Genomic DNA, 25,712 nt, shown 5'->3' with positions numbered 1-25,712 from the left:
TGCTATTAAAAGCACCTGTAAGCCATGTTCTTGGCCTGGTACAGGATGTTCATTTCTTGAAGGTAAGTACAAATGCTCTGCTAATAGGAACAAAGTAATCAAATCTAAACCTCCAGGCTGTGATCCCTGTTTGGTTCCTACAGAGGCAGCTCTGGCGCACTGGACCATTGTCAAGGGAGAGGAGATTGCAAGTTTAATTTTCATAAGGGGAACGTGGAAGGTTATTATTAGAAGAGTGCAAGGTTGAACCAGTTTCTTTACAGAAATATTTTTGTATACCTTGTTCGTGTTGCAGAAGAGTAATACAATATACACCAGGACAGTAACCTGATAAATAGGTGGCTTGCGTACTCAGTAGCATGTTTTTGTATCAATGAAGCCCTACAGACAAAAGTAGGATACTGAATTGTCCCCCCAAGGCCAAATTCTAATTAAAATATAGCTAAAGAAGCCCTGGATGTGTTTATTTCTGAAGTGTCGCAGGCTAGAAAGCATCACTTCCTATTGGTAATCTTGTTGTATAGTACTTCTTCCTCCCCATCCTGTACCCCAGTATTTGAAATATTTTTTCCTACTTGTTTGTTCATTATCTAGTCTTTTTTCCTTTAGCTCTTCATGATTCTTGGTCTTCATATATGATTTACTTTCTTACCGTGCTGGGTGTCACGGCAGGATTCCAAAGTGCTCAGCAGGATTTTCCCCAAGGCTCGTTTAGATATGTTCTTCAAAAAATAAAACAATATTATGGCACAGGTATGTTCTTCACCAGTTTAAATGTATGCAAAAAAAATAATCTATGCACTATGTAGTTGCATTTGAAAACTGAAAGAAAACAAAGCTGAATCCTGGTAGCGCAAGACCTGATATTGGCTGATATGGCTTTATTTTCAATCATTTAACTTATATACTGCTCAAATAACAGCAGTTTGTAGAGGGTCCCAGTTGCTCAATATGTCTGTAACAAGAGAACCTGTAGTTATTCAGTGGAAAATACAGAGTTTTCCAAAGCTTGTGCCTAAACAAATCTAGATGGCAAGAATTGTAAGCAGGGCAAGCATGATGAAAGCTTGTTCAGGCCTCTGCTAAGCCTGTGCTGAAAGATAAATGGACACATTTTGTGGTGTTACCTCAGGAGGGGGCTTCTCAGACCCATCTGGGGTCCGTTGGGTTCCATTTTAGGTGCAGACAAATTAGAAGAGATTGTATATATCATGTGGCAGGCCAACTCTTAGCTATATACTGAGATGTAATAAATACTAGCCAGAGAGGACTGTAAAACTACTTAGGATTTGGACGGTCTGTTTCAGTGGTAGTTTTATATTAGAAATCTGTGGGGATGTTACATAATGCCTCTGGAAAACAAACACTCTTAATTTGCTGTCTAGACACTAATGCATGCTTTCTGGGAGATGGTCTTGCAATCAGTTTAATTAGCACTTAGAGGCTCTGTATGTGTAGGGAGAGGTTGTTCTGGTTAAAACTTCCAGAAGGGAAAATGGGTGGAAGCCGTTTGGAAGCAGCTGAGGCACCTGCCAGCAGCTCAGCAGCGCTGACTTGCTCACTGATGCCACTCGTCCGCCTTCTGTTCACCTGCCCCTGTGGGGGCACAGTGGAAAGCAGTTTGTGGCGGGCTGGGTTTACACATGACCTCTGCAACATCTTGTGAGGTTTTCATAGTCCTGCCAAAGTGCTTTTGCCTTTGGACAGCCATTGCTTTGCGGTTGATTCTGTTGCAAATGACATACTTGGGGTATTTATAACACGAAGGTGAATATGCTGGCGAAGTGACACTTAAAACCACAGTTATGGTTAAATAAGCTTTCTCTTGCCTGAAGTATATCCCATTAGGGACTTAGGGGATCCTTGCTAAACTCTGCTGGGAATGCTGGGAATTACCTTGTTCGTTGACAGCGTCACTGCCTGTATTTGTGCTATGGAGGCTGGCAGCGTTCTGTGGCATGTTTCCAGCAATGGTTAGCATTAAGTGCTATTATCACGGAGATACGGCACTTTGGGTGATGGACTGTCTCCTGAGCAGAGATGATGTGCGATAGTATGACTGACCAGTGAATGACATGTTGAAATCTTGACACAACAGTTTATTACGCTTGCTGCCAGTCAGAGTCTTTACTAGCTTAATCCTGCACTGCATCATTATTCGTGCATGTATCAGACTTCCGATATGAAAGTAGAATTTCCACGTCAAGTGCTAAAAGAAGTTACCAAATTATGAGATATTGCACTTGTTCCCTAGAGTCATCAGTGGAACATGAGCGTACTTCAAACAGAGCAAAGTGATCATCTGAGGAAGCATTCTCATCTCACACAGATTAGGCAAAGCTTAGCTGAAAATTGAGGAGAATCCTGAGTCATTACCAGAGAAATTAGCTCCCAGCAGTACAGCCTGGCTCCCAGCGTCCAACATGTCCTGCAGATTACCCAATTAGCCTGTCTTTTGGCCACCCCGTTCCATTATCAGTCCCCAAGCAGGAGATTTAACCTTGTTTTCTAAAGGACTGCTATACTGGCTGTGTACTTCTGGGATGTTATTGTATCAGCTCTTGTAAATCCATGTTTGGATTATTAATTGGGTAAGAAGCTTCTCACAGAAAAATATCTTATTTAGGGTATATTCCCCTATAGGAAGGGTATTTTCCTTTTAATACTGACTCAATGCTACTGCAGGATGCCGTTAAAGGTTCCCAGCTTTTTTATCATTATTTTGTTGCACCCCTCTTTCTGTTTGTACATGGAGAAGCCGGTCTCTTATCCATCTGCAAAACACTGACTGTGGGTTCAGCCTGAGGCTTTGACCTCGGCAGGTACTGGGAGGCAGTGCCTTGCAAGGGCAGGATGCCTCCGACAGCTGCTGCTGACGTGCAGGCGCTGTACAAAAGGCAGGGCCTGAGACTCAGCTCCATGTCCTGGTAACGTGGTCATGCCAGCCCTCCTGGTACTGCCTGTGATGGGAGGTGTGCTCCATAGTTTTCTACATCTCCAACTTGAAAATTGGTACCGTAAAATGTGTGAGTCTTTATCATCTTACTGAAATAACCAACTGCAGCTTTAACTCTAAATTTTAGCCCAATTCCAGCCTGGGCAGAAGTTTTCTGCCTACTTCTATATTATGACGTGAGCATACAAACTATGATGTGAAACAACACATGAAGAACTCTGGCTACATCTAAAACTTGGTAAATTGACATAAAATCAATTTACAATTTGAGTATAATTTGACAGCAAAAAGTGTCTTCAAGAAGGAAAAATAATCTTCTCAAATCTTTCTGATTACTAGCACTTTCATTTTCCTTGTTTCCTCCAACTTTTTATTTAGAAGATAATGAGAGCTTCAAGATCTAGATCCAAGGAGATCTCTGGGCTTCTTTTGAAAAGTTATCCGTAGGGATTTGAAAGTTTTCTGCAATTGCTGGGCAGTTCCAAGGGCAAACACATGTAAAAATGTTTCTTGGTGTAAAGGACTTTGCACTGAATGAATGTATAAACATCATTTTGGGTTTGGAAAGGACAAAATCAAAAACAGTTCTAAGTCACTGTTTTGTCATACCAAGTCTCGAAGCTGTTGAAGAAGCTGCAAAACATCCATGAGCTTTTCTTCCACCAGCGACAGCCTAACTCTCTCAGTCTCCAACATCTGTAGCTCCATCTTCAGCATTTCGGTCTCCTCCACCTTTTGCTGCAGTTCAGTTACCAATGGGCCTTTCATCTGGAGAATGACACAGGGCATTAAGAGCACTGGAGCTTTTCACTTTCTTGCTGAACAATTGCAAAGCTAAGTTTTTCTCTCTATCTGGTAAATGTCAGTTCCCTCCAGAAGATTATCTTGAAAAGTACATTTCTTTAATGTACTATATAAAGCAAAGAATCAATAGTTGCCAGGAAGTGCATGCTTCACGCTCGCACATAATGGCAGTTCATTCAACACTGGATACGAGCAGATGGTTCAGAAATGTTAAGTACTAGCAGTCCTATCTACTTCACTAACCCATTGCATTCCTATATTCCTCTATAGAACATAACTGATTTGTGTGTCCTCAGCAATGTTATCATATTTTTGTCTTGCAGCTCTACATATCAATCATCCGTGTATTCACTGAAACAAGAAGCTAATTAGCTAATTTATTCTAAGGTGTTTTTTTGTTTGTTTGTTTTGTTTTTGTTTTGTTTTCAAGTTTTACAGAATAATCTGTAAGATTCTGGTTCTGCCAAATACTGGCCTGCTTGCTTGGTGAAGCACTGGTTTGCAGCTAAGCACAAAAAGGCCCAGATTCAACAAGACTTGAAGACTACAGAAATTCTAGGCAGGAGTGATCTCCTCATACTTCCGAAGCTGAACTGACCTATTGGTTTTCTTAGACCTACCAGTGGAAGAAAGTTAAGGATGTGAAATGTTGCTTTTGTTTCCATACTATGCTTAAGTGACATGCTGTACTAGAAAGCAGCCACACCGTTTGCAAAAGTGTCTTTGCTTGTCACAGACCCAGGCCTGTTGCTGATGCATGACTACGTAGCTAAAAAGAGCATGAAAAGCATCCTCTGGAAAATATATCATATATATATATATATATATACACATATAAATTTTGGATCTTCGTGAGCACTGACAGATTTCAGTTTTATTAATAAACTTCATTTTTCATTCTGTGCCTAGCATTCTGAAATGTTGACCTCTTTTGCAATTTCTTGTTGCAAATAGAATGTAAATATATTTATTTGTATTACACTGAAAACCAAAATTATGTCTGGTAAATGACAATTTCACTGGCTTTGTTAGGCCCTTTTTGCTGTTTTCTTTTATCTCTATTGCAGTTTTAGGAATAACTACAGAGAGAGCTGAGCTAGAGAACTGCAGTCCTTAGTATATGTGGTATTTAATAGATTTTATTTTTGGAAATTTGTATCCTAATGGATTTTTAATATATGGGAAGGAGTTTGTTCCTTTAAACAAAAATGTCATCAGAGCGGAAAAAGAAAATAAACCTTGATCCACATTGAGCCTTCTAGAAGGTTGTTTTAGTTTCTGACAGAGCTAAAAGTATGTATTAATTCCCCCACCATACAGAAATTATCATTACATTAACTCTCCTTGAGCTTTGCTCTGTGAGGCTTTCTGGCTCCTCTGAGCTGTACAACAGCTACAGAAGCTTGGACCACTGAATCTGCTCCATCTGCCAGTGATTTCAGCATCCCTGCCTGAACACTCCTTTTAGATGAATAAGGTAACATTTTCCTGTATGTGGAGCCATTGTTACCACCACCGTGGCAGTAGTCCAGCTGAGGCAAACAAATGCTCCAGAGGCTGCGTGAGGTCTGCAGAGAATTAACCATGGGGTCGCCTCTACTATACTGCAGAATGCCTCTGCATCGTAAATACCACCTGCCAGAGAGATGTACGAAACACAGGCAGTATTTCTGCTCCCCTGTACAGCTGAAGCAGTGTCAGACCAAACAACACAGAGGAAAAAAGGTCATTATTTTTATGTCTAAAATGGACTTTCCCAACATGCAGTTAGACAGATGCTCACAGAAATTCCTAACTGGTGCCCATCTATCCTGGTCGTGCACCCTGTCAGGCCCCTGTGCCCACAATGTCACACAGCTGCTGCTTTTAGCTGCTGCTTCAGTCATGTTGGCAGAGTCACCGGAATCGCAAAGCTGCACAGAACCTCCTCTGTCCTCTGCTGGATGCTCCTGAAAGGCTGCAGGCTGAGCAGCGGGTCTTCTACACAGGCGTGAATAGAGGTACTAACTTTTCTCTTCAGTGTGCATGCCACTTGAGTTCCCCATCGCTGTCTGCTGTCATGACCAGCTGCTCAGTTTTTATGGAGAGCACAGGCAATATGCTTAGCTGAGAGCACCCCTGGTGGTATCTGGCTGTAGCATTTGTTGCTGCTGCTGCCTCTTTTCCTCTTCATTTTGACTGCTCCTACAAATCCCTTTTTGTTTGTATTTCCTAGGCTACAGCTAGTAGCAAACAGCTTTCCATAGCAGCTGTACTGTAATAGTCACTGTCATATGGAAGGATGCTAGCTTTTGGATACCTTTATATTTACATACATTTATATGTATGAATATGGAAGATTTTTCTTTCTTTCATTCTTCTCATCTGATTGTGCTTTAAGGCAGTGTCTCAGTGTAGCATTAAAGCATTCTTCCAGATGGATTTCCTGAGATAGGTTACATCTAGCACCTGTTCGTACCTTAATATTTGCAAATAAGATAATGACGATAGTTAAGCACAACCTATTTTTAAAACATGGATAATGAGGAGGGATGGTCAGTAGTTAGGCCACAGGGCTTAGAGGAGTGGGTTATGTTCGTAGCTCTGCCCAATCCCTCAGCATAGCCTGATCTGGGATCTGTGAAATGTGTCTGTGAAATGGAAATACTGCCTTGCTACATACCAGTTTTGAGAGTAAGCAAGTTGCTGATAGGCAGCCCTTTTATAACAGAGGGGAATGCCATGGGAAAAATCTGGGCTCTGGAGTAAAGTGCACAAAAACATCTAGGACAATGAATAATTAGTATCAAAATAATTAGTATAAAAGTCCCTTAAGGATGTAAGAGCAAAACACTCTATTGTGTTTTCTACAGAAGTGAAGGAGGAGCTCATTTCAGAGTCTTGTTTACAAGCAGTGAACCTGAGAAACTTTTTCAGAACAAGAAGAAAACAGTATCAGGACTCCGGCATTAAGTGCTGAACTGTGCTGTGCAAATTGTCTTTTAAATCAATTCACCCTCAGAGGAACGGAGGGTGGCAAATGTAGCACCAGTTTGTAACAGATGCCGCAGAGATGATTTGAGGAACAGCAAATCACCTGAGGAGTTCCAGTAATGTTGTCAGGCAAATTGATAGAAATTGTAATGGAGAAGGGACTTGGTGAATACATGGACGAACTTAGTGAAGAATCTATTCAATTTCTTTGAGAGCATCTATGAATATGTATGGATAATGTTAATTCAGCTGACAGAACGTATTTTGAATGTGCATAAAGCTTTGAAAAGATGCATAGCCAAAGACTCAAAAAATGTAACTGCCACAGGACAGTAGTGCAGATCCTGCAGACCCTGGACCTACAGCTGGTTAAAAGAGGGGGGCAGAGCACAGCGTGACTGATAGACAGACAGACAGGACTGAAGGGTGAGCTTTCACAGGGAAGGGAGATAATCCTGGGTTAAGACCTAGTCATCATTTTCAGAAATAGTTTTTAGAAACGGTGAATGTCAAAATGTTTAAGTTTGCTGTCAATACAATTTTTTGGGGGTAATCAAAATTAGACCTGCCTGTGAAGAATTACAGCTGGATTGCACAATACTGAATAACTGGGCAATAATAGAGCAGATGAAATTCAGTGTTGCTAATGCAAAATAAAGTATGTTGGAACATTGGGACATATGACATTGGGACACAATGTCATATGTATGCAGTGATTATGACTGCAACTCAAGGAGATAGATCTAGAAGAGCTGTAATCCTGGAAATAGCTCCATGGTCAGCAGAGATCAAAATGATACTTGCTAGACTCTACTAGAAAAGGAACTGGAGACAAAACAGAAATTATAATTACACCATGATGAGCTTACATTTGAATTCTAAGTACATTTCAGCTCTTCTCATTCAAAAAGAGTAATAGAGCTTGAAAAGTACATTGAAGAATAAAACAGAATAACAGAAGTAATTGTTTCTATACCAAGAGAGCTGTAGCAGAGTGACTATAAGTGAGGCAGTATTTCTGGAGTAAGAGCCTGTAAACTTTTGTCCCACACAAAAGAACTAAGTGGCAGTGGATGATCAGGCAACAGATTTAAAGCAAACAAAAGCAAATCCTCAAAACCTGTTCCTTTGTAACCAGTTTGTGGGAGTTCTGGCCCTGAGATACCTAAAGCATTGCTAACTAAAGAAATAGGAAACTCATGTTAAACCCATGTTAAATAGCTCCAGTGCTGGTCATTAAAGATGATACTGTCTATGCAATGTCCGGTTCAAGATGTATCTACCCGTCTTTTATCGGAAACCAGGTGAGTAATACCAAGAGGAAAGTTCTCTGGACTGTTTCTCATTCCTTTTCTCTAAGTAACTGCTGCTTGTTGTCATCAAGCACGTGATATTAGGATGAACTTTTCATTGGACCCTGTATGACAGGTCATGAACTAGTTGTCTTTAATTAAGCTGAGAGTTTGTATGTGAGCTTTTATAGAAAATGATCATCATTTCTTTGCAACACTACACTTGGCAGCATCTTGCTTTGTTTTCAGAATTTGCTCATGTTTTCTCCATCTATTATCCCCCAGTCCTGACATCCTCCTCCTCCTCTCTTCAGAAGAAAGTATTTTTAAATGTTCAGTTGTTGGAAAGCAGAACTTTCAAAACATGAAAAATTTCACAGCTGTTTTATCCCCTGGTTTTACAGTTTTAGATGAAATCAATTAGTAAATCAGTATTTGAGAGTGTTGGTTTTCACTTGCCTGCTGTGTTTGTTACTTGTTAGCTTTGTTGTTATGTCTCGTCTTTCATCAGCACTGTGCAAGTCCAGACAGAAGTATAAAGGGTAACGTATAAAGTACATTTGTCAGGTCATCAGAGAAAGTATTCTTGGTGGTTTATTAAACCAATAGACTTATTTACAAGTTAGAGAAAGAGTGAATTTCTCAATCCTTCAATTTGTTTGGTGTTGATTACAAGAACAGTCACCTTTTTGAAAGGAATCACTTGCTGCTTGTCTGTCTGTTTTGCAGCAACAGTAGATACCAAAAGCTGCACATGCAATACAAATACTGGGTAAATAAAAGTAAGGGAGGATAAGAATAAGTTTCTACCAGGCTCAAAAGGATTCATGCTTCTGATTTTAAATTCACGTTGCAGTGAGTTGGCTCTCTGTCTTATTTTGTTTCGTAGAAAGATCAGTAGCATTTAGATCTAGGACCATCAATGGATGATGTTTGCAGTATTTAAATAGTAATATCACACAAGACTACTAGGATGCCGCACTGAGACTTTTAACTACTGTAGTTTTAACCCCTGCTGAAGCAAAGATGAGCATGCTGCTAAACCTGAGACCTATTTTTTTCATTAAAAATACCTTGGTTTAATCCTGAGAACCAACCAAAGTAAACTGGATGATTTCCTCTTAAGGACTGCAAAATGGTGAGCAACTGGAGGGATTTCTCAAAGATTTGTGTTCTCCCAGGGGCTGGAGGTCTTAGGACATGAGGAGCATGCCATCAAGAGCTGAGGAACCAAAGTTACACGTAACAACCCTAGAGTTAACATGCATGGCAGCTCTTTGGTCTGTAATGGTTCCAATCCCAAACATGGCATCAGTGAATGCCCTAAGCCATTGAAATAAAGGGTGGTGTTTCAAGGGCCTGGGTTTGACTGCAGCTGGTGCACATCTCATCCTCCAAATAAACGAGGGTTCAGGCAGGAGCCACACTGGCAATGCAGGTGTTACAGAAATGCGTGACATCGTTTTGCTAACAAATTCATGGCACAGTGAGAAACACCAGCAACAGAAAATGGGAAGGCCAGAACAAAAATAAATGCATATGGATGTAGCTGTAGCCACTTCAAGCTGCATAAATAACTCCTTCACACTATGCTTGGCACCTGTTACCTCTTCCATGTTTGTTTCCAGTTTTTTCACTTCATGTCCCTTAAGCTCCAGCTGCTCGGTTAGCTGTGTGTTTCTCTCCTCCAGCTCTGCAGGGGCTGTTTCAGAGCCATCAGCATCAGTGATCTCCAAGTACGACATCAACTTCTTCTGCAGTTTTTCATCACATCTATGTATATATGTGAAGAAAAAAAAGTTCCTATCACTCGTAATGTTTATATTAAAAAATAAAACAAAGCCTGCTTTCCCACCAAACTTTTGTCAGCACAGATAACAATTTGGTGTCCCAGCTGATGCTGATTAGGATTAAGTGGGGGTATTTAAGCCACTGCTTCCCACCTGCTGTAAAGGCTGGGCCTGCTGATGTTGCCAGGTAGAATTATGGCTTATATTACACAGAAGCCATGGTGCCCTCAGGTCATGAGGAAATATTCTCAAAGGGCTCAGGTAGCATTCATCTCAGAAACATACCCGCTGCCACAGCAAGGGAGCTTGGCCAGTATTTTCTTCACCTGGGCCACCTGGGATTGCTGGTCTCCTGCCCACTTCTCCTCCTCTTCATCAGAGGCAGCCTGGCCCTCCACAGAGCGGAACAGCTGGTCATCTGCTTGAGAGATCAACAGCCACTCAGCACCCAAACAGCCACCCTGATGCGCTACAGCTGTGGTGATTCAAACCAGTGAGACCCAGAAAGCGCGAGGTGAGGTTTTAAACTCCCCAGTGAAACACCACCTGTGGAAAGGGGCTTTGAATCTAGGGCAGGGTAGCCTCAGCAAAGGTAAATACTTTTTTTTTTTTTTTTTTTTTTAAGAATCTTGAACATCTCAGCACCTTCTTGCAGGTAATGTAGAGCTGTTTTCTTTACTTTCATTTAACTTAGTTAAATGCAAGGCTAAGTGTGAAGGAACAATGTATTATTAGCACAACTGTGCTTCATGTATACAATTGAATATACACTTTTCAATGGGAATAAGAAACTCCTGTACTGTGTTAGGGCTTTTTATATAGTCATTGAACCAGCCAAATGCACATTCAGAGTTCAGGAACATGATTTTAATACTCTGATTCATTTGCTTACTGTGCTTTGAAGGGATGCTGGTTTTAACACAAAACCGTAATATTAGACCCAGAGGTATCTAGTGCTTAGTTTTACCTGTCTAGTGTAAACCTCATGTGCCAAGTAAGAGGTCATCTGGCTAATGCAGAATAATTCACGTTATTCTATTGATGCAAGGACTCTTCTGCCTAAGGAATTAATATTTATTAAATTTTACCTAAAGATTTTATAAATAAATTTGTACTTAGGCTTGTATATATAGGCTATCTAGGTTTATCCCAAACATGCACACAGTTTTGCAGTTGTTCAATTTTGCAGTTTCATTTGCAGTTTCTTTTCTTTTCTGCGTAACCAATCCTTTTTTATTTGTTTGATGGAACACTTCTTCACATTTTAAGATTGAAAAAACTCTCCATGGTTAATATGTTTGAATAACTTTTTCTAAAAAGCTGTTTGAACTTGAAATATGGGTAACGTAGATTAGACATGGGATCTGTCTTTGAGCTGGCAAAAGTGCTTGATTGAATAACATATTTGTGAAAGTAGCCCAATTTTGTAAGTCTTACCAAATGGAGAACATGCTGCAAAGTAAACTATATTTGAATATCATTATTTTTTTTTCCGTTCCTGAGCAGCTGCTTGCCAGATCCATTCAATAAATACACAAAATCTAACTTTACGTCGGTACATACAGTTCTCTAGTCTGTAGTAAAGATGTATTGTTTCTTACAGTTAATTTCAGATAACTGTTTTTGTCTCCTTTGAATGAGATCTCTCAAAAACTCATTGAAGGTAAATCAGTCTTACTGAACATACTTTGCAGTTGCTCTCTACTGGTCAAGAAAGCCAAAGGGAGAGAAGGTGTTTGGCTTCTAAGATGACTATTGTAACGCCTCTCATTGTTAAAGCAGCTAAATGATGCACCAAAAGTTGTCATCTCTTTGAAAGCTCTAGTACCAGTAAATTGTAGTCTAGGTCATTTTAAATTAGAGCTAGTCTAGGCAAACTCTGTGACTTTAGAAGAATTTCAAAGAATGCCTCACGCAGTCCCATGAGAAATCACAAGTGAGTGGTGCTATGGCAGTGGTTAGGGCTACATGCGCAAAGCAGGTTGGATCTCTTCAGAGCTGTGAAGCAGCCAGAATATTTCCAAAGATTGTTATTGTACAGAATATCAACTGCAAATAGGTTCTTTGGAAATGACTTTAGCTGAACTTATGAGGTTTTTATTTAAAAAATGACAACAACAAAAACTTTGTATCCTTAAGACAGGAAAAAGGTTTTGGTATGGTGAATATAAAACAAAACAAAAGAAAACAGTTGTTCTAAATCTTAGCTCTAAGTGACATGTTCAGTCTTGTATGAAACAAAATTATTTGGGGAGGGAGAAGTAAAAAACTGAGATTTTTACCTTTTATTTATATCTAGGGTTTCAAGATGTATTAAGACTTATTAGCAGCTTTGGTGGACTAATATCTATATTATTTTTCTGCTGAGGATCTTACAAATCAGTGAGGAAATAAAATATTTGGATACTAGACTTGATACCGTTCTCGGAAATCCCAGCTCCGCCAGTGGGAGATATTCGATCTTGCTGCACAACAGATAAGCAGTATCTTCCATCTGGTGAAGCTGCTGCATCTTTCTCCTCTGGGCTGCTTCCTGAGAGAAGCTGAAATTTCACAATTTCTGATCTGGAAAAGAAAGGTAAAATAAAGTGGACTTGTAGCAAATTTGAAAGGAGAGAAAAAAAAAAAAGAATGTGCATGGTGTAGCATATAATAGAAATTGTTCAGGCTTGCTACAAAAGAACAGGATCGTTTACCTTCAGTGCTTGTGAAATCAAACTGCCAAGGACTGCCTTTGGTTGTTTTTGCTGAGAATCAAAGGAAGATGGATTTTCTTCTTAGAGTTAGGTAATAAGAACTAAATGTTACTTATAGCTTTTAGTTCATCTCAAAGACATCTGGGCAACATATATGGAAACAGTCTAGTCTGGCCATGTCTCTCAGAGTCTCTCTGTTTTCAACTGTCAGTGGTGGAGTGCGTGCTTCTTTTTTTAACATGGACACGTTTATAGCTAGGATAGCAAGTCTTGCATCCTGTCACATAGAGCAGTATTCAGATTTACAAATGTCAGGCTACTTTTCTGGTTCAACATTGAACCAAGCTTCAGTTTAGCATAAAGAACAGTATTAAAGACTTTTTGTGGTCCCTTTACAATATTAAGCAGACTGGAATGTTAGTCACATTCTAGGACATAAGAAGAGGACAGCACTAATAGCCAGCGGTGTTGTGTTTCACAGTTTCAAACACCATACACATATTGACTTACTGGTTTTCATACTGCCCTTATGAGACATTAAAGTACACCTCTTATTTTACAGATGTAAAAATATAAAGCTTGTGGTCTATGTTCACAGAGAGATATAGGAAACTTGGCTCTGTTTATTTCAGTGAGACCAAGGTTTCAGAATTACTTTGTTTTCAAGACCAAATCAAGACCTTTTACCAAGACTACGTAGTTAATTCAAAAATAAAGATTAGTATTCAGTACTTCTGTCTTCTAATTCTCTGCTCAGTTATTTATAACAAAAGACATCAGGGAGATATCTTTTAGGTGGTTTAGGTCTAAGTCTCCCGAGTCCTGTTTTTACTGGAAAGGCAGAAAGAATATGTGAATGGAGTCTTGCACCTGCAAACCAGTGAGCACTGTGCTTCTGAATTACTAACAATCTCATTTGAAATTGTGTATTTTTTTTTTTCTTGAGGGGAATGTAGTATTCTGTTTCTTAAAGGAAACAATTTTCAGGATGTGGTACTCAGATTAAAAAAGAAAGAAGATTGCGAAATACTTTGATATCAGCTACATTAGAGATAAGTAGCATTATTTATGGATTTAAAAAAAATCTGATGAATGTGAGTCCTTAAACTTGTCAATCAAAACTATTTTTAAAAAAAGTAATTTAATTCAATGTGAAGGACAACGATTGTTCAGACTGAGGAATTGATAGTTACCTAAATGGAGAGCATTGGGGCAGTACTTGTGAGGAAATTTGAAGTAACGTGCATTGGAGGAATAATCCAGAGTGTATTTTCATGTAGTTGAGTTTTAAATGTTTTTATCCAATCAAGAAGACGACCCAGGCATCTAAGAGAGTTAAAGAAGATTCCGTGTAGTAAAATGGAGACTTTTACTGTACATGGAGCAAAGTCTAACAAGTCTACTCACATAGATTCATTTTATTTTCTAAAAAAAATAAATAAAAAATCCTGTTTTGGAAAGAATGGAAATGGAATGTGAGATGACCATCATGTGAAGTACACGTGAATTTTTCTCTTCTCATTGCAGGACATTTAGTTTGGTTCAGGTTGGCTTTCCTACCTGTGCTTTCTTATAAATATACTGGAAGACAGTATTGCTATTTTAGACAAAATACAGGTTGCAATATAGGAGACAAAGGAAATGAATCCAGATGCTCCTATTTATGTTTAAAACAGTAAAAAAAAACATAATGAAACTGAGATATAATAATATAACAGTGAATTAATTTTTAGCATTCTTTTTTTCACTGTATATATGTAACTTTATTCCACAAAATGTTAGGGAAATTAGAGCTATGAAGGTTTTATAAAATCAGACACTTGTAATTAAAAAAACCCCTCACATTGGATAAATGGAAAATTGGAATATCAATCCCCATATGTAAAATTTATATCAACTATTTTCAGAGCAAGGAATAAGCAACCTCTCAAATATGGAGCTAAATGAGCAGGATCCAGTCCACTACAAGATTTTGTACTTTCCATGTGTATGCTGTGTAATGTAATGTACTTCATATTGAGTATTTTTCCTTTGCTTTCTTTTTTACTTTCAATAGTTACATCAGGATATTTTCCCACTTAGACCATATTATAGCATGATTATATTGTTTTCCCTGTAGAAGCCATCATGTAGTTCACAAAGAATCTACGTGCAGAAGAAAGCAAACCAAATTCAGGGGCTTTACAGTAAATTAATCTCCCTCTGAACTCTTTCTAAGACTAGTTTTGGTTTGATGAATATTGAATATTTGTTGCACTTAACTCAGTAAATATTCATCAACATAAAATGAGAGCTAAAACACTTCGGAAATTGATTCTACTCAAACAAGTTGCACAATAGCATTTTGTACAAATCTTCTAAATGCTTCCTGCCAGTAAATTCAACTACTGCTAGAAAGAGGACTTCAGATGTAGTAATAGAAGAGCTGGTGCCAAGCTAGAGATAAGTATCACTAAGAGCTTTTGTTTAATCTAACACAACTGCTGTCAGTTCCTGAAGAACCACACCAATATTAGTTTCCTTGGTGTTTCTGAAAGTATATGTGCACTAAGTGAATATGATCATGATTTTTTTTAAAATGTCAGTATTTCAAAAATCCGTAGGGACAGAAAGTGAGGCAAACCTTGCTTAGAAATCATCACTGCTCTTTACTCCCTCAGGTAGAGCTGACTGCATGAAAATTAATGATGTATTTTGTTTACAGTTTGTGCTATTACTTAGCAACAATTGGATTTCCTGTTCAGTCAAAGGAAATAGCAGCTCCAGAATAAAGCTTGGCTAGTCATTTAGCTTGCATTAATTCTGGCAGAATCATAAGGTAGCCTACAAAGCTGTCTTACATAGCAAGCTTGGGCATTCAAAATGGAAGCTCCTGAGATTTCTGCAGAGTTTTGCTGTGTTTCAGAGTTTTGGACGGTACTGTGGAATGTAGTATTTCCTTTAACAAGGATATCACATTTTATTTTTCTGAAATGCAGTAATTTTCTTCATTTTTAAAGAAAACTAAGTTGGGTCCTGATACTCAATAGGAATTGTTTACAGTTTTTGACTATCCAGTATTTTGTGGATTGTTCTTTTAAACTTGAGCAATGGCGTAATTTACATCTGCATGGATTTTAGAGATTTCTAGAGTTAGGTTGCATAATACAGCAATATTGAGGTTTCATTGAATATTAACTGTAGTTTCAAAGTTGGTTAAGGTTTTAACCCATAAAAAGACTGAGAAGAATACTCAAGTATCGTCAAAATCTCTATTAACAGTGGGTAAGTGCTGTAATGTTTAATTTGATCTGTTGGTGGTGGTATTAATGTCTTACACCTGGCAACCTGTTTTAAATTTAGCTTGCAGTCCAAAGAACATTGAGAAGTTCAGTTTAAGAAAAAAATAAAATAAAATTTTAAGTCCTTCCCATAAAATTCAGTGCACCCTGGCAGGATTTAAAATAGACTGTATCTACTTGGACAAGATTCAGAACAGGCCTAAATAGTGCTTTTACCTCTCTGCAGTTTTTATAAGGGAACTTAAAATTAGTTGATCAAGTCCAAAGCACAAACTGTGATTATTCATTCTATAGTAGTTTTCCTGAGAGGATGTCATCAGCCCTCTTTTATTGTGGGGAAATTAAAGGAGTCATTCAGATGGTGTGTTTTGTTAGGTCTTCCCACTCAATATATGATTAAAGACAGCCATATCATTCCTCTCTAGAGATATTCATCTGGGAAACTAGAGAGGAAAAAAAAAAAAAAAAAAAGGAATTTTGAGCAAGAGTTTTCAGACCCAGATGCTCCAGAACTAAGATCTTACTTCTGGCACAGGCTCTGCCCTTTGTATCTAATCACATTGTGCCTTGGTTTCTCCAACAGGAATACAGTGAAATTATAATTTGTTATGCCCTAAAAAAAGGGCACAGATTAAGCCTTGATTTCTAGAACCAAACATAGCAAGTACAATTATTTCAAAGTATCTGGAAATGGGACGTATTTTAAACATGCATGAAGGAACGTATGGCCAGACAAGCTGGAATTCCAGAGCTCTTCTGTGCCAGATAAAAATGAAGGGAAAAATGCAAGGAGCAAGATGAGTAAATATGGAAGTTTTTAAAAGCAAGCAAATACACACACACAACACCAAAGAGATTTTATGTTTGCTGAGCTACAATACTTAATGTCAAGGATCTGTTGGAAATAAATACCCTGGAAATTTGTAGTTTTGGTATGCCTTGGGGGGGGAGTTGCTGTTACTGCTCGCATAAAGGGGAAGCTTGCCATTCCTTTATAAGTAGAAACTAAATATGAGCTGGATCAAAGAAGGTTCTCATCTGAGATTGGGCACAGAAGAGTAAGCTGAGTAAATGTACAATAGTAGTGAATCTTTGCTGTCTATTGGAATAAAGGTTATATATATATATATATATATATATGTAAATATCATGTGGAAATAGGATCCCACATTGACTTTGGAGAATGTTTCAAGAAGGCAGCAAATTTCTGGTTGGATTCTAACAATTTTGGTTTTGACTTAAAAGCAGATGGAAACCAACCAGAACAGAAGGTTGTTTCATGCTCCTCAGTTCTCATTGCTGGAGTACCCAGTGTTTCATCACCCCAAAGTGAGGTGGTGGAGGCATGAATGGCGGCACGGTGATGCTTTTTGGTGGTGGAGCAATGAAACACCCTGATCTCCCGATTTCTCATCATCTCCTTTAACCACTAGGTCATTTTTTCCTGTCTGGGAGCTTTTTATTGTTCAGTAAAACTTAGTGCCAAATCCAGACTCCTAATTTTGAACTGGCAGAAACTTCAGGATTTAAAGACGAGCATAATGAAACAGGCCAACCGTCATGCTTTCACTGTCACGGTAGGTTCTTAGAAGTGGAATCTCCACTCATTCTTAACCATAGGTTTAATTCTTTTCTCATCAGTATTCATACAACATCTAATGGGTCTTCATAAATGAGACGAGTGAATAAACAGCATGTTTGCTTAGGGCAAAGATCAGAGGGGAAAGTAGTTTGGAAGATGCCTGGGAAGCATCTGTGCGCGGTGCGGTGTGGCAAGGTTTCCGTGGTGACAGGCAAGCAGCCCACATGCATTTTCAAGCCTTTGTGCTGAGAATAATAGGCAGCTCCAGAGAGGGAAAATCAAGAGTGGAGAGTCGGAAAGTACTGGACCTTAAAGTAATGTCTGTGACTAATTGGCTTTTAATTGGCACTCCTGTTATGGAAACTTCTAACTGCAGCAAAAACCACCTGCTTCTGGGGCTAAACAAGTCTTTAACTTCAATAATTCCTGACTAATCATAAAATAACTCTGAGGAATTATTTAGCTTCTTGTTTATAGGTCTTTAACTAGTCCCTTTTACAGACTTATTTAGAGCAGATCAGGCAACTGTGTCAAGGTATGTACATGGCCCAAAGTATAGTTAGCCAAACTAAGCTATACTTCAATTTAAAAGTGTATGACTGGTCTTTTCGTCTAAAATCAGGTGTGGTTTTATCTTTGTACTATTTTTACCCAAACTGTCAGAGTTAGGGAACCTGGAACGGTTTCAATTCTGGCTCATCACCAACAGGGAATTGCAGAGCGCACGGGGTGTGCATATTTTGATTTGTTTATGACTTCTCATACATCATGCGGATTAAATCTGTTTTCACAGTGTATCTAAGTGTCTGTAGGTTTACTGAATACATCTGTCTTTGGTTGGCATTTTAAGCTGTGGATCTCTCTCCAACAGAAATCATATTGAATGAACTTCCTATGAATAGTTTAGATTTTAAAATGCTTGGTCTGTAAAGCATTAAATCTAAAATTTTACAAGTATGAATTTGTTATAAATAATAAAGATGACTAAATATCCCTGATCTGTGCTGAAATAAGAACAAAATTGTAACTTAAGAGCCTCTGTAATGATGGTTACAGTTTGGAGAGGTTTCCTGTTATCGGCTGATGACTTTAACTTTCTTGCCAGAATCACTGTCCTCTAGGAAAAATTATCTCACTGATGGCAATGTGTGTTCTCGCTGAACGTTTCCATCTTTCTGCACAGTGCATATAACCAGGCAAATCTGCCATACTAGCAGAGGGTAACAGAATTATTCCTTGCTGTCATGCAGCTCTTCCTGTGATGATTTCAAGCATTTTTTGAGACAAATCAAACTTTTGTGCAGACAAGGGAGGGAAGTTGTTTTTCAGAAATCAGCTGCTCTTAGTACAGGTCTTTATTGTTCATTTGTCAGTTGCTCTCTTGCTATTCCACTACTTACAATCTGAGATCACATTAGAAAACCGGATTTTATGGGCTGTACATGGGCGTTTCCTGACACTTTGGGTTCTCAAAGATCCAGATTCCAAGTTCTTCAGTTGCATATTGTCCTATGCCATTTGAGTTGAATTTCTCCCAATCCAAATGTTTCTTATGCTGATATTTCAGGTTTCAGGTAAGCAAGAACAACAGAATTAAAGACATTCCTAAAAGGCCTCATGTCTCCCTTGTCTGGAACAGTGACTGTTTTTAAGAACTCTGAAGTATTGAACATGTTCCAGCCCATAGCCACAAAGAAATATATAAACTTTGCCAACATTTGTGTTTACTTTAGTTTACCTTAAGCAAGATGATTAGCAGCCAAGAATGAGATCAGGAAGATTGTCCCTTTTGCATTCCTGGTGCTCTCTCTGCTAAACATGCTGGCACAGGGAGTGGTGACTTTGATGCAGGGAAGACCACAGGAGCTGCATAGGCCTGATGGAGTAGTCCAAGATAAATTCAGAAGAAAAAATCTCCCTTTCTTTCAATCTTGTACCCTTAACACCTTGCTCCCATTCTCCATATTCTCATTCCTTATCATAACGCTTCATGAGTTGTGCAAGTGCTTGTGCTGCTATGAACTGGATTCCTGAAATAAAGTGTATTAAAGTATCTCCTTCCTCTTACTTTTGGAGAGAAGTTTAAAACTTGGATCAATGTCCTAAGAGCTGCGTCTTTCAGGAGATGCAAAAATGCAGGGCTGTGACAGGAGTGAGCAGGTTGGGGAGAGACTTTTCAATCAGGTTTTACTGCTGAAAGATATATGCAGTTGAATTACTCCCTGAACAGGTAAAGTGATTGAGGTGAAAATAATGTAATAGTGAAATTACAACAGCTACTTCTCCATGAAGGAGACAGGACTGGTGTAGAGACAGAAAGGCACAGAAAATGATATGTGTAGAAAAAGGTGCTTAAGGGTCAGGCATGCTCCCTGATAAAGTTTGGTATGGTATTCAAGTTCTTGAAGTCTCGCCACTACTCTCCTATCAGTAAATATTTTGGAGAAGCATCCACAAATTAGCTTCTCCTCCCCAACTGCAGGTCCACCTGGAGGATGATAATTTACTGTGCTGTCAGCTGTTCGGTTATCTCAGAGCAGAAATCTATGCAGAGAATTTGGAGAATCTGACCCTGGTGGTGGAAAAGTATGGTACAGATGTCAGGCAGCCCATGATGGTGCTATCTGACACACAGTCTTGTGTTTTAAGCAGATTTGTTATTTTGTTTGTGTGTTTTTTTTTCCTCTTTGAAAGCTCTCGGTTTACAAGATGTCAGAAGGTTGCCTTAACCCCAGGAGCACATCCATTACATTACAATTATTTATAAAAATCAGTGTCTGTTTTTCCTACGTGACCCTTGCCTCGTTCAAGGCAGGGGATAAATGACTTCTGTGGGTGGACAACAACTGTGAAAAGAAGGAAACTTCTGACAGGAGGTTCCTTTCTCTTCTACTGCAGAAGGTGTAAGTAGCAAGTCAGGTGAGACAGGCAGGAACAGAATGGCTAGTGCCATTGTTACAGCAACTAAATGCTACTTTGAAGCTGATTCCACTCCTGTCTCTGCTGGATACCCCGCATAATACTAGGCAAATTACTTTAGGCTTTTTACACATAATTACTGTGTTAGTGTGCACAGATAATAATTGGATCCTGATTTTTTGTATGTGAAATTTGAGACTACGGGGTGTGCAAACTGTATCTGAAACGTGGAATCACTGAAGCTATAATTTGTGTGTTTTGCTCTAAAATACTGGGTACTGTGAACATTTATGTCAGAGTGAGCACCTAAAATTACCTGAAGACTTCTATGGTAATCTTTGTCTATTATCTTATACTGTGGTGAGGAACTAGTCATTTGGTTTCAGGGTAGCACTTAAGGCCACTTTTATAGTAAAGATGAATTAAGCATTAAGCGCGACCCACCAAAGTACAAAATGGATGCTTTTATGCATGGATACTCACGCACTCTTATATTTATTACAAATAAATGAATAAGGAAGCTGAATTAAAACTGCATGGACAGGTTTCCTCTTGTGACTCGCAGAATACGTTCCTTTCAGCTCTGAAATGCAGCTCGAGATCTGAGTCTCACTGTTTGATGTTTTCCTTAACCTTGTTTGACTTTGAATCTTAACATTCTTAATAAGCTATTAGTCATTTGGGCTGCTGAATGGAAGATATATTTGATAATTAGGCTAAACAGATGAGGTGATTACGGTGCTCCTATAAATTCTGTACCTAGCAAGGAATTATATTGTGAGTTGGTAGTTCTAAGTATATATAAGATGAATATGGCTTTCTTGCTCTGTGTGAGGTATTTTATGGTTAATAGTCACTGAATTATCCAGGAGAAACATTCATCACTTTGGAATTATGTCATTCAGATATTGCTGCCCCCTTAGTGAATTCTATTGTGACGAAATAAAGGAAATGATTTCCAGATGTTGTTCCACTGGAATAAAGACCTCTATTGCCACACCCTGCTAGCGAGACAGTCAGTATAAATATCTGAATTTCTTGAGCATGGATGCACACAATGCAGGTTTAATTAAAGCTGGAAAAATTTAAGTATCGCTTCTTCTTGATTGAACTATTAGAACAAAAGCTATTTGTTAAAGCCTCCCCAAAACTTGGAAATTTGAGTGAAAAACCCGGAATCAGCTTTCCAACTAGGCATGGAAATGGAGGCCATAGACCCATTACTCCGTTTTTCTTATCTTGCATGCTGCTCTGAGTTTCCTTTCCTTTTGTACTAGAGCAATTAATTTAGCACAACTGAAGTTTGTGTTATGCTGGCAGTGTTAGAATTACTCACCAAACCCACAAGACTCAGTAGAGAGGGTACATGAGGACTTAGGAGTACCAGGCTATGTGCAGGTGCATTAAGAAGACTTTTGCAGTTGGTCCTCGCACAGAAAAGAGGGTTGGATGGTATTGCCCACTGGTGTGGATCCATCCTGCTGGCTGTCACTTCAGAACTTGAATCTGAGCCAGGCTTCATCCTTTAATAGATATTGCATCTTGTGGGTTGCCCTTCCCCAGGTCAACATCCTTCAACCATACTCTCAGCTAGGTTCATAGGACATAGATCCTTCTGCCTAGAGTTTGCTGAAGACGCTTTCCTGGCGGTACATTACAAGTCCATTTCAGAGAAGCAGTGCAAGTAAACTTACTTCTTTGGCTTATCAGAAAGTATTGGTCTGAAATGAGGCTGAAGCCTGTCTGAGAACAAGTTCTCACGCAAGATTTAGTCCTCTCTGCTTCTAGTCAGGCTGATAGTCCCCTTGGTAAAACCTCTTGCTAGACACTTTTGATATCTCCTTTCAGCCCATAACAAAAAGCAGCAGAGGCATGTAAAAACAAAAGGCAGTTACATAACTGCACGTATATGAGTTGTGGATGTATTCTGCTAAGTCTATGCTTCCTTCCTCATCTGCAAACCTTAATTTTCAGAATTCTTTTTCTCTCTTGGTGTCCTGACTCATATTTTACAGAAAGGTTCTCGAAAGCCTACAACCAAAAATAGTAACTAAAATACCACGAACTTCTAACACGCTGACAGATATAAGAAAGATACTTGATATAAGGCAGATAAACAAGAGCAGCAGAGGTGTGTGCTGTAGATAATTGCCTTCTGCCATTGCTTGTATAACAACAGCAACAAAAAGACCTCATATATTCCATCACGTAGACATGTGCTATTTAATCCCAAAGAATCCTTCTCTTATCTCCCATGTGCTACAGTGTATGTCAGTAAAGATCAAATATCCTGTGATCCTTTTAATGTCTGCTAGATAAAGAAAAGTGTTCTTCCTAAGGAGAATCAGGGAGTCCTTATCAGTAGGGTGGAGATCCTACTGAATTCAGCTTTTAGAGCTTAAAACATTTGATAAAACATTGTTTTTCACTTCTGTTTGATGCATGCAAGACTGTACCACCTAATGTGGTAGAAACTCTGAACATCTGTGTTTACTGGCATGTAAGTTCCTTCAATTCTTATCTCAGAGCTGTGTAGATTTAGAGCCTCATGGGTTTGGAGAGGCAGAAAAGGAAGATGGTACACTCAACTTTGTGCTTTAAGCTGGCTGCAAGTTATTTCTGACTAATTCTTAATAAGTATTTAGGAAAACATGACGTTAATGTATGTTAACAGGAGGGGCAGCAACCATCAGTGTTGTATTGAAGTCAGATACTTAAGCTCCCATGGGGAAATTACACGCAGGCCTGTGTAGTTGTTTGGTCCCTGCAGGTGCCCAGGTACTCCACAAACGGGAGCTGTCCTGCTGTGAATGCTGAGCCCAGAAGCCCAGAGAGCAAAGGGAGCAGCTGTTCTGAGACCTGAGCATGAAGTGTTGGTGCCAGCAACTTTCTGCTGTGACCATCGGGAAGTCACAGCTTCCATGTTTCTCAGATCCTGTATCAGGAAGCAAGAATAACAATTACCTCACCACGTTGTGTTTTCTATCCCACTAATGTTTTCAAAACATCCTTAGATCTTTAGAGAGGGCTATTTCTTTACTAGATACTGTTTAATTATCCAAGCTGCTTCATATTTGAGCTCTATGCCTGCTATTCTGATGCCTTTTTTGAAACAGTTTTAAGTTTCCTGAAAGCAGCATGCCCATTGCTTCCTTTGAGCTTTCATGTTCGGGTAGGTGACTTGCAAAAAATAACACTGCCTTTCCAGTAATCTCCAAATAATTACTTTCCTTCCTAAATGTTTGTAAGTTATTTGCCAGTTCAGAGAGATCTGAAAGGATTGCCTATTATTCCTGCATTATTAGACACATTCTGACGACAAATATATCAGCTTCTATGTAGTCTTTTATTGGTTATACAGCTGTATAAGAAATGTGATTAGGAAACAGAAATACCAATGACAGAAATGCAACATAACAGTACATAGCTGCTCCCTTTGTGTAAGAACTGACTTCTGGCTTTGCATGGTTAGCACTCTGGCTTGGCTGCTTTATCCATGGGTGGATCTCTGCTTATCCCAGCATAACCTCAACTGATAGATATATTTCTTTATCTGAGGAACCTCAGGCCAAGTAGGTTTGTATTGTATTTATTGTCAAGTTTACTTAAAAGTCATCTAAATTTATTTTTACATAATACCTATTCCCACAACTGCAAAGTACTTGAGCAGGTGTGTAATTTCAACCAAATATGTAGTCTCATTGACACAAAACAGAAACTAAAATTACAGTTTAATTTCACTGTATCAGTTGCAATCCTTATATAAATAGTTATGTTTCCATAAATGTTTTGCTAAAATTTCATTATTACCATTTTCAAACAACTGACCTGACCAAGTTGAGGTTAATAGTTATACAAGTATTCCTCAAGCTTTTGCTTTACAAGCTGTTTTGCAGTTTCTGAGATATGATTATAACGCATTAATTTCCATGCTGTTCAGCTGTTCAATAACATAGTATTGGGATTCATGTGGGGTTTAGGCAATGCTCAGTACTCCTCCAGGAAAAGCTCTCTTCTATCAGTTCATCAGAAAGTCAACATAAATTACTACAAATATTTAATGGAGGAAAAAAGGTATGGTTAACTTTTTCCTGTCTCTTTCAGAAAAAAAAAGTCATATATGTAAGACAGGTTAATATGAGTGTATATCAAAATTCTAGGCTTTATGGATGACTTCCAGTAGGCAAAATATGGAATTTCAAGGTACTGTGAGCTAAAATGGTTAAACAAATAGGCTATGGAATAAGTATACATTAAATGACACTTAAGAGGTGTAACTTGGGTATGCGACAAGGCAACAAAGATGGGGACTAAAAATGTGATCATGGTCATATTAGCATTGGTTGAATCCCTAGAAGAGACAGTGTTGCTAGAAACGTACAGGTTATTGGCTGGATCTTGAAGGTTTCTCACTTCTTGAAATGTTATTGCACTGTTAAGGCTGTTTTTTTGATACTCTCCTCACGTGTGTGGGTTTATAAAATGTGGCTGTGTTTTCAGACCACAGGACTGGTGCCATATGACATAAATGATGTTACCTGTGTTTATATTGTGTCAGTGTAAGGAAATCATGACCCAATCTGTTTGAAATCAGTACGCACTACTGAGATCAAGACTAGATCGATAATGTTTTTATTAGCAAGAGCAAAACCTAGTGTTCTTGTAACTTATCCAGCACTGATATCATATGGTTGTGATAATATTCTAAAATTGTATGTAGACCCTTCAGAGCCACCTAGGTGACACGTGTTCCCTTTTTATTAGGACAACAGTCCAATGAAATCCTGACAGGAGCCCTTGAGAAGAATTACTTATAATGTAAATGATAAAAGGACTTCCTTTTTTTTTGGGAGAAAGGATCAGTTAGATTTTATTAGTAACTTAAAATAACTGATTTTTTCCTCCCTATTTTTTCAACTACGTTATAAATGAACAAGCAGAAAACTTGATTGATGAAATAAGAACTGAGCTGGAAGTTGTGTATAGATTGTTTAAAAAGGGTATGAAAAAATGAAACAAAACCACCTTCCATCTTTTAACAGTGCCTGCTGCTCTGCTTCTCTTTGAAATATGCATACATCCACCAGAACTGCAGTGCTTAAGTCATAAATAGCATCAGATTCTGTGGAGCCTAGCAGACTGTCAGAAACCAGAAACACACTAGATTAGGTTGAAATACATTTTCTGCTTTTGTTTTGGATATTCTAGCTTCACAGTCTGGAAACATAGATGTCTAAAGCAAATCAGAGCTACATTAAAGATAATTGAAGTGATGCAAAAACGATTCTGACAGTGATTCCATTTCAGCTGCTGCATACTTAAGGTATTACAGAACTTGCTAACATTAGGGTATTTAAAAGGTACATTATTTAGGTAGGATCTCTAATCACGCGTGACTCAGTGCTACTGTGTCTTACTA

At 38.6% G+C, this 25,712-nt stretch overlaps 2 protein-coding genes across 5 annotated transcripts in view; one reads left to right on the top strand and one right to left on the bottom strand.

Annotated features, from left to right (window-relative positions):
* Positions 1-25,712, bottom strand: part of EFCC1 (EF-hand and coiled-coil domain containing 1) — a 56,158-nt gene that overhangs the window by 4,545 nt on the left and 25,901 nt on the right. Inside the window, exons 3-7 of one of the 4 annotated variants that reach the window (XM_040569107.1) lie at positions 12,235-12,380; positions 10,101-10,236; positions 9,633-9,798; positions 3,566-3,724; positions 653-722 (exon numbers count right to left, since the gene is read on the bottom strand). In XM_040569107.1, coding sequence (XP_040425041.1) covers positions 653-722; positions 3,566-3,724; positions 9,633-9,798; positions 10,101-10,236; positions 12,235-12,380 — 677 coding nt within the window. Of the gene's footprint in view, positions 1-652; positions 723-765; positions 956-3,565; positions 3,725-9,632; positions 9,799-10,100; positions 10,237-12,234; positions 12,381-25,712 lie in introns of those variants that run through there. The other 3 variants (XM_040569108.1, XM_040569109.1, XM_040569110.1) reach the window with 3 other exon arrangements.
* CFAP92 (cilia and flagella associated protein 92 (putative)) overlaps positions 10,241-25,712 on the top strand; it is an 81,816-nt gene continuing 66,344 nt past the window's right edge. The window contains exon 1 of the mRNA XM_040569102.1: positions 10,241-10,407. The gene's annotated coding sequence lies outside the window, so the exon portion shown is untranslated. The remainder of the gene's footprint in view (positions 10,408-25,712) is intronic.

This window comes from Cygnus olor, chromosome 10 (assembly GCF_009769625.2).
Source record: "Cygnus olor isolate bCygOlo1 chromosome 10, bCygOlo1.pri.v2, whole genome shotgun sequence".
NCBI lineage: Eukaryota > Metazoa > Chordata > Aves > Anseriformes > Anatidae > Cygnus > Cygnus olor.
This window is presented reverse-complemented; position numbering and strand designations above follow the sequence as displayed.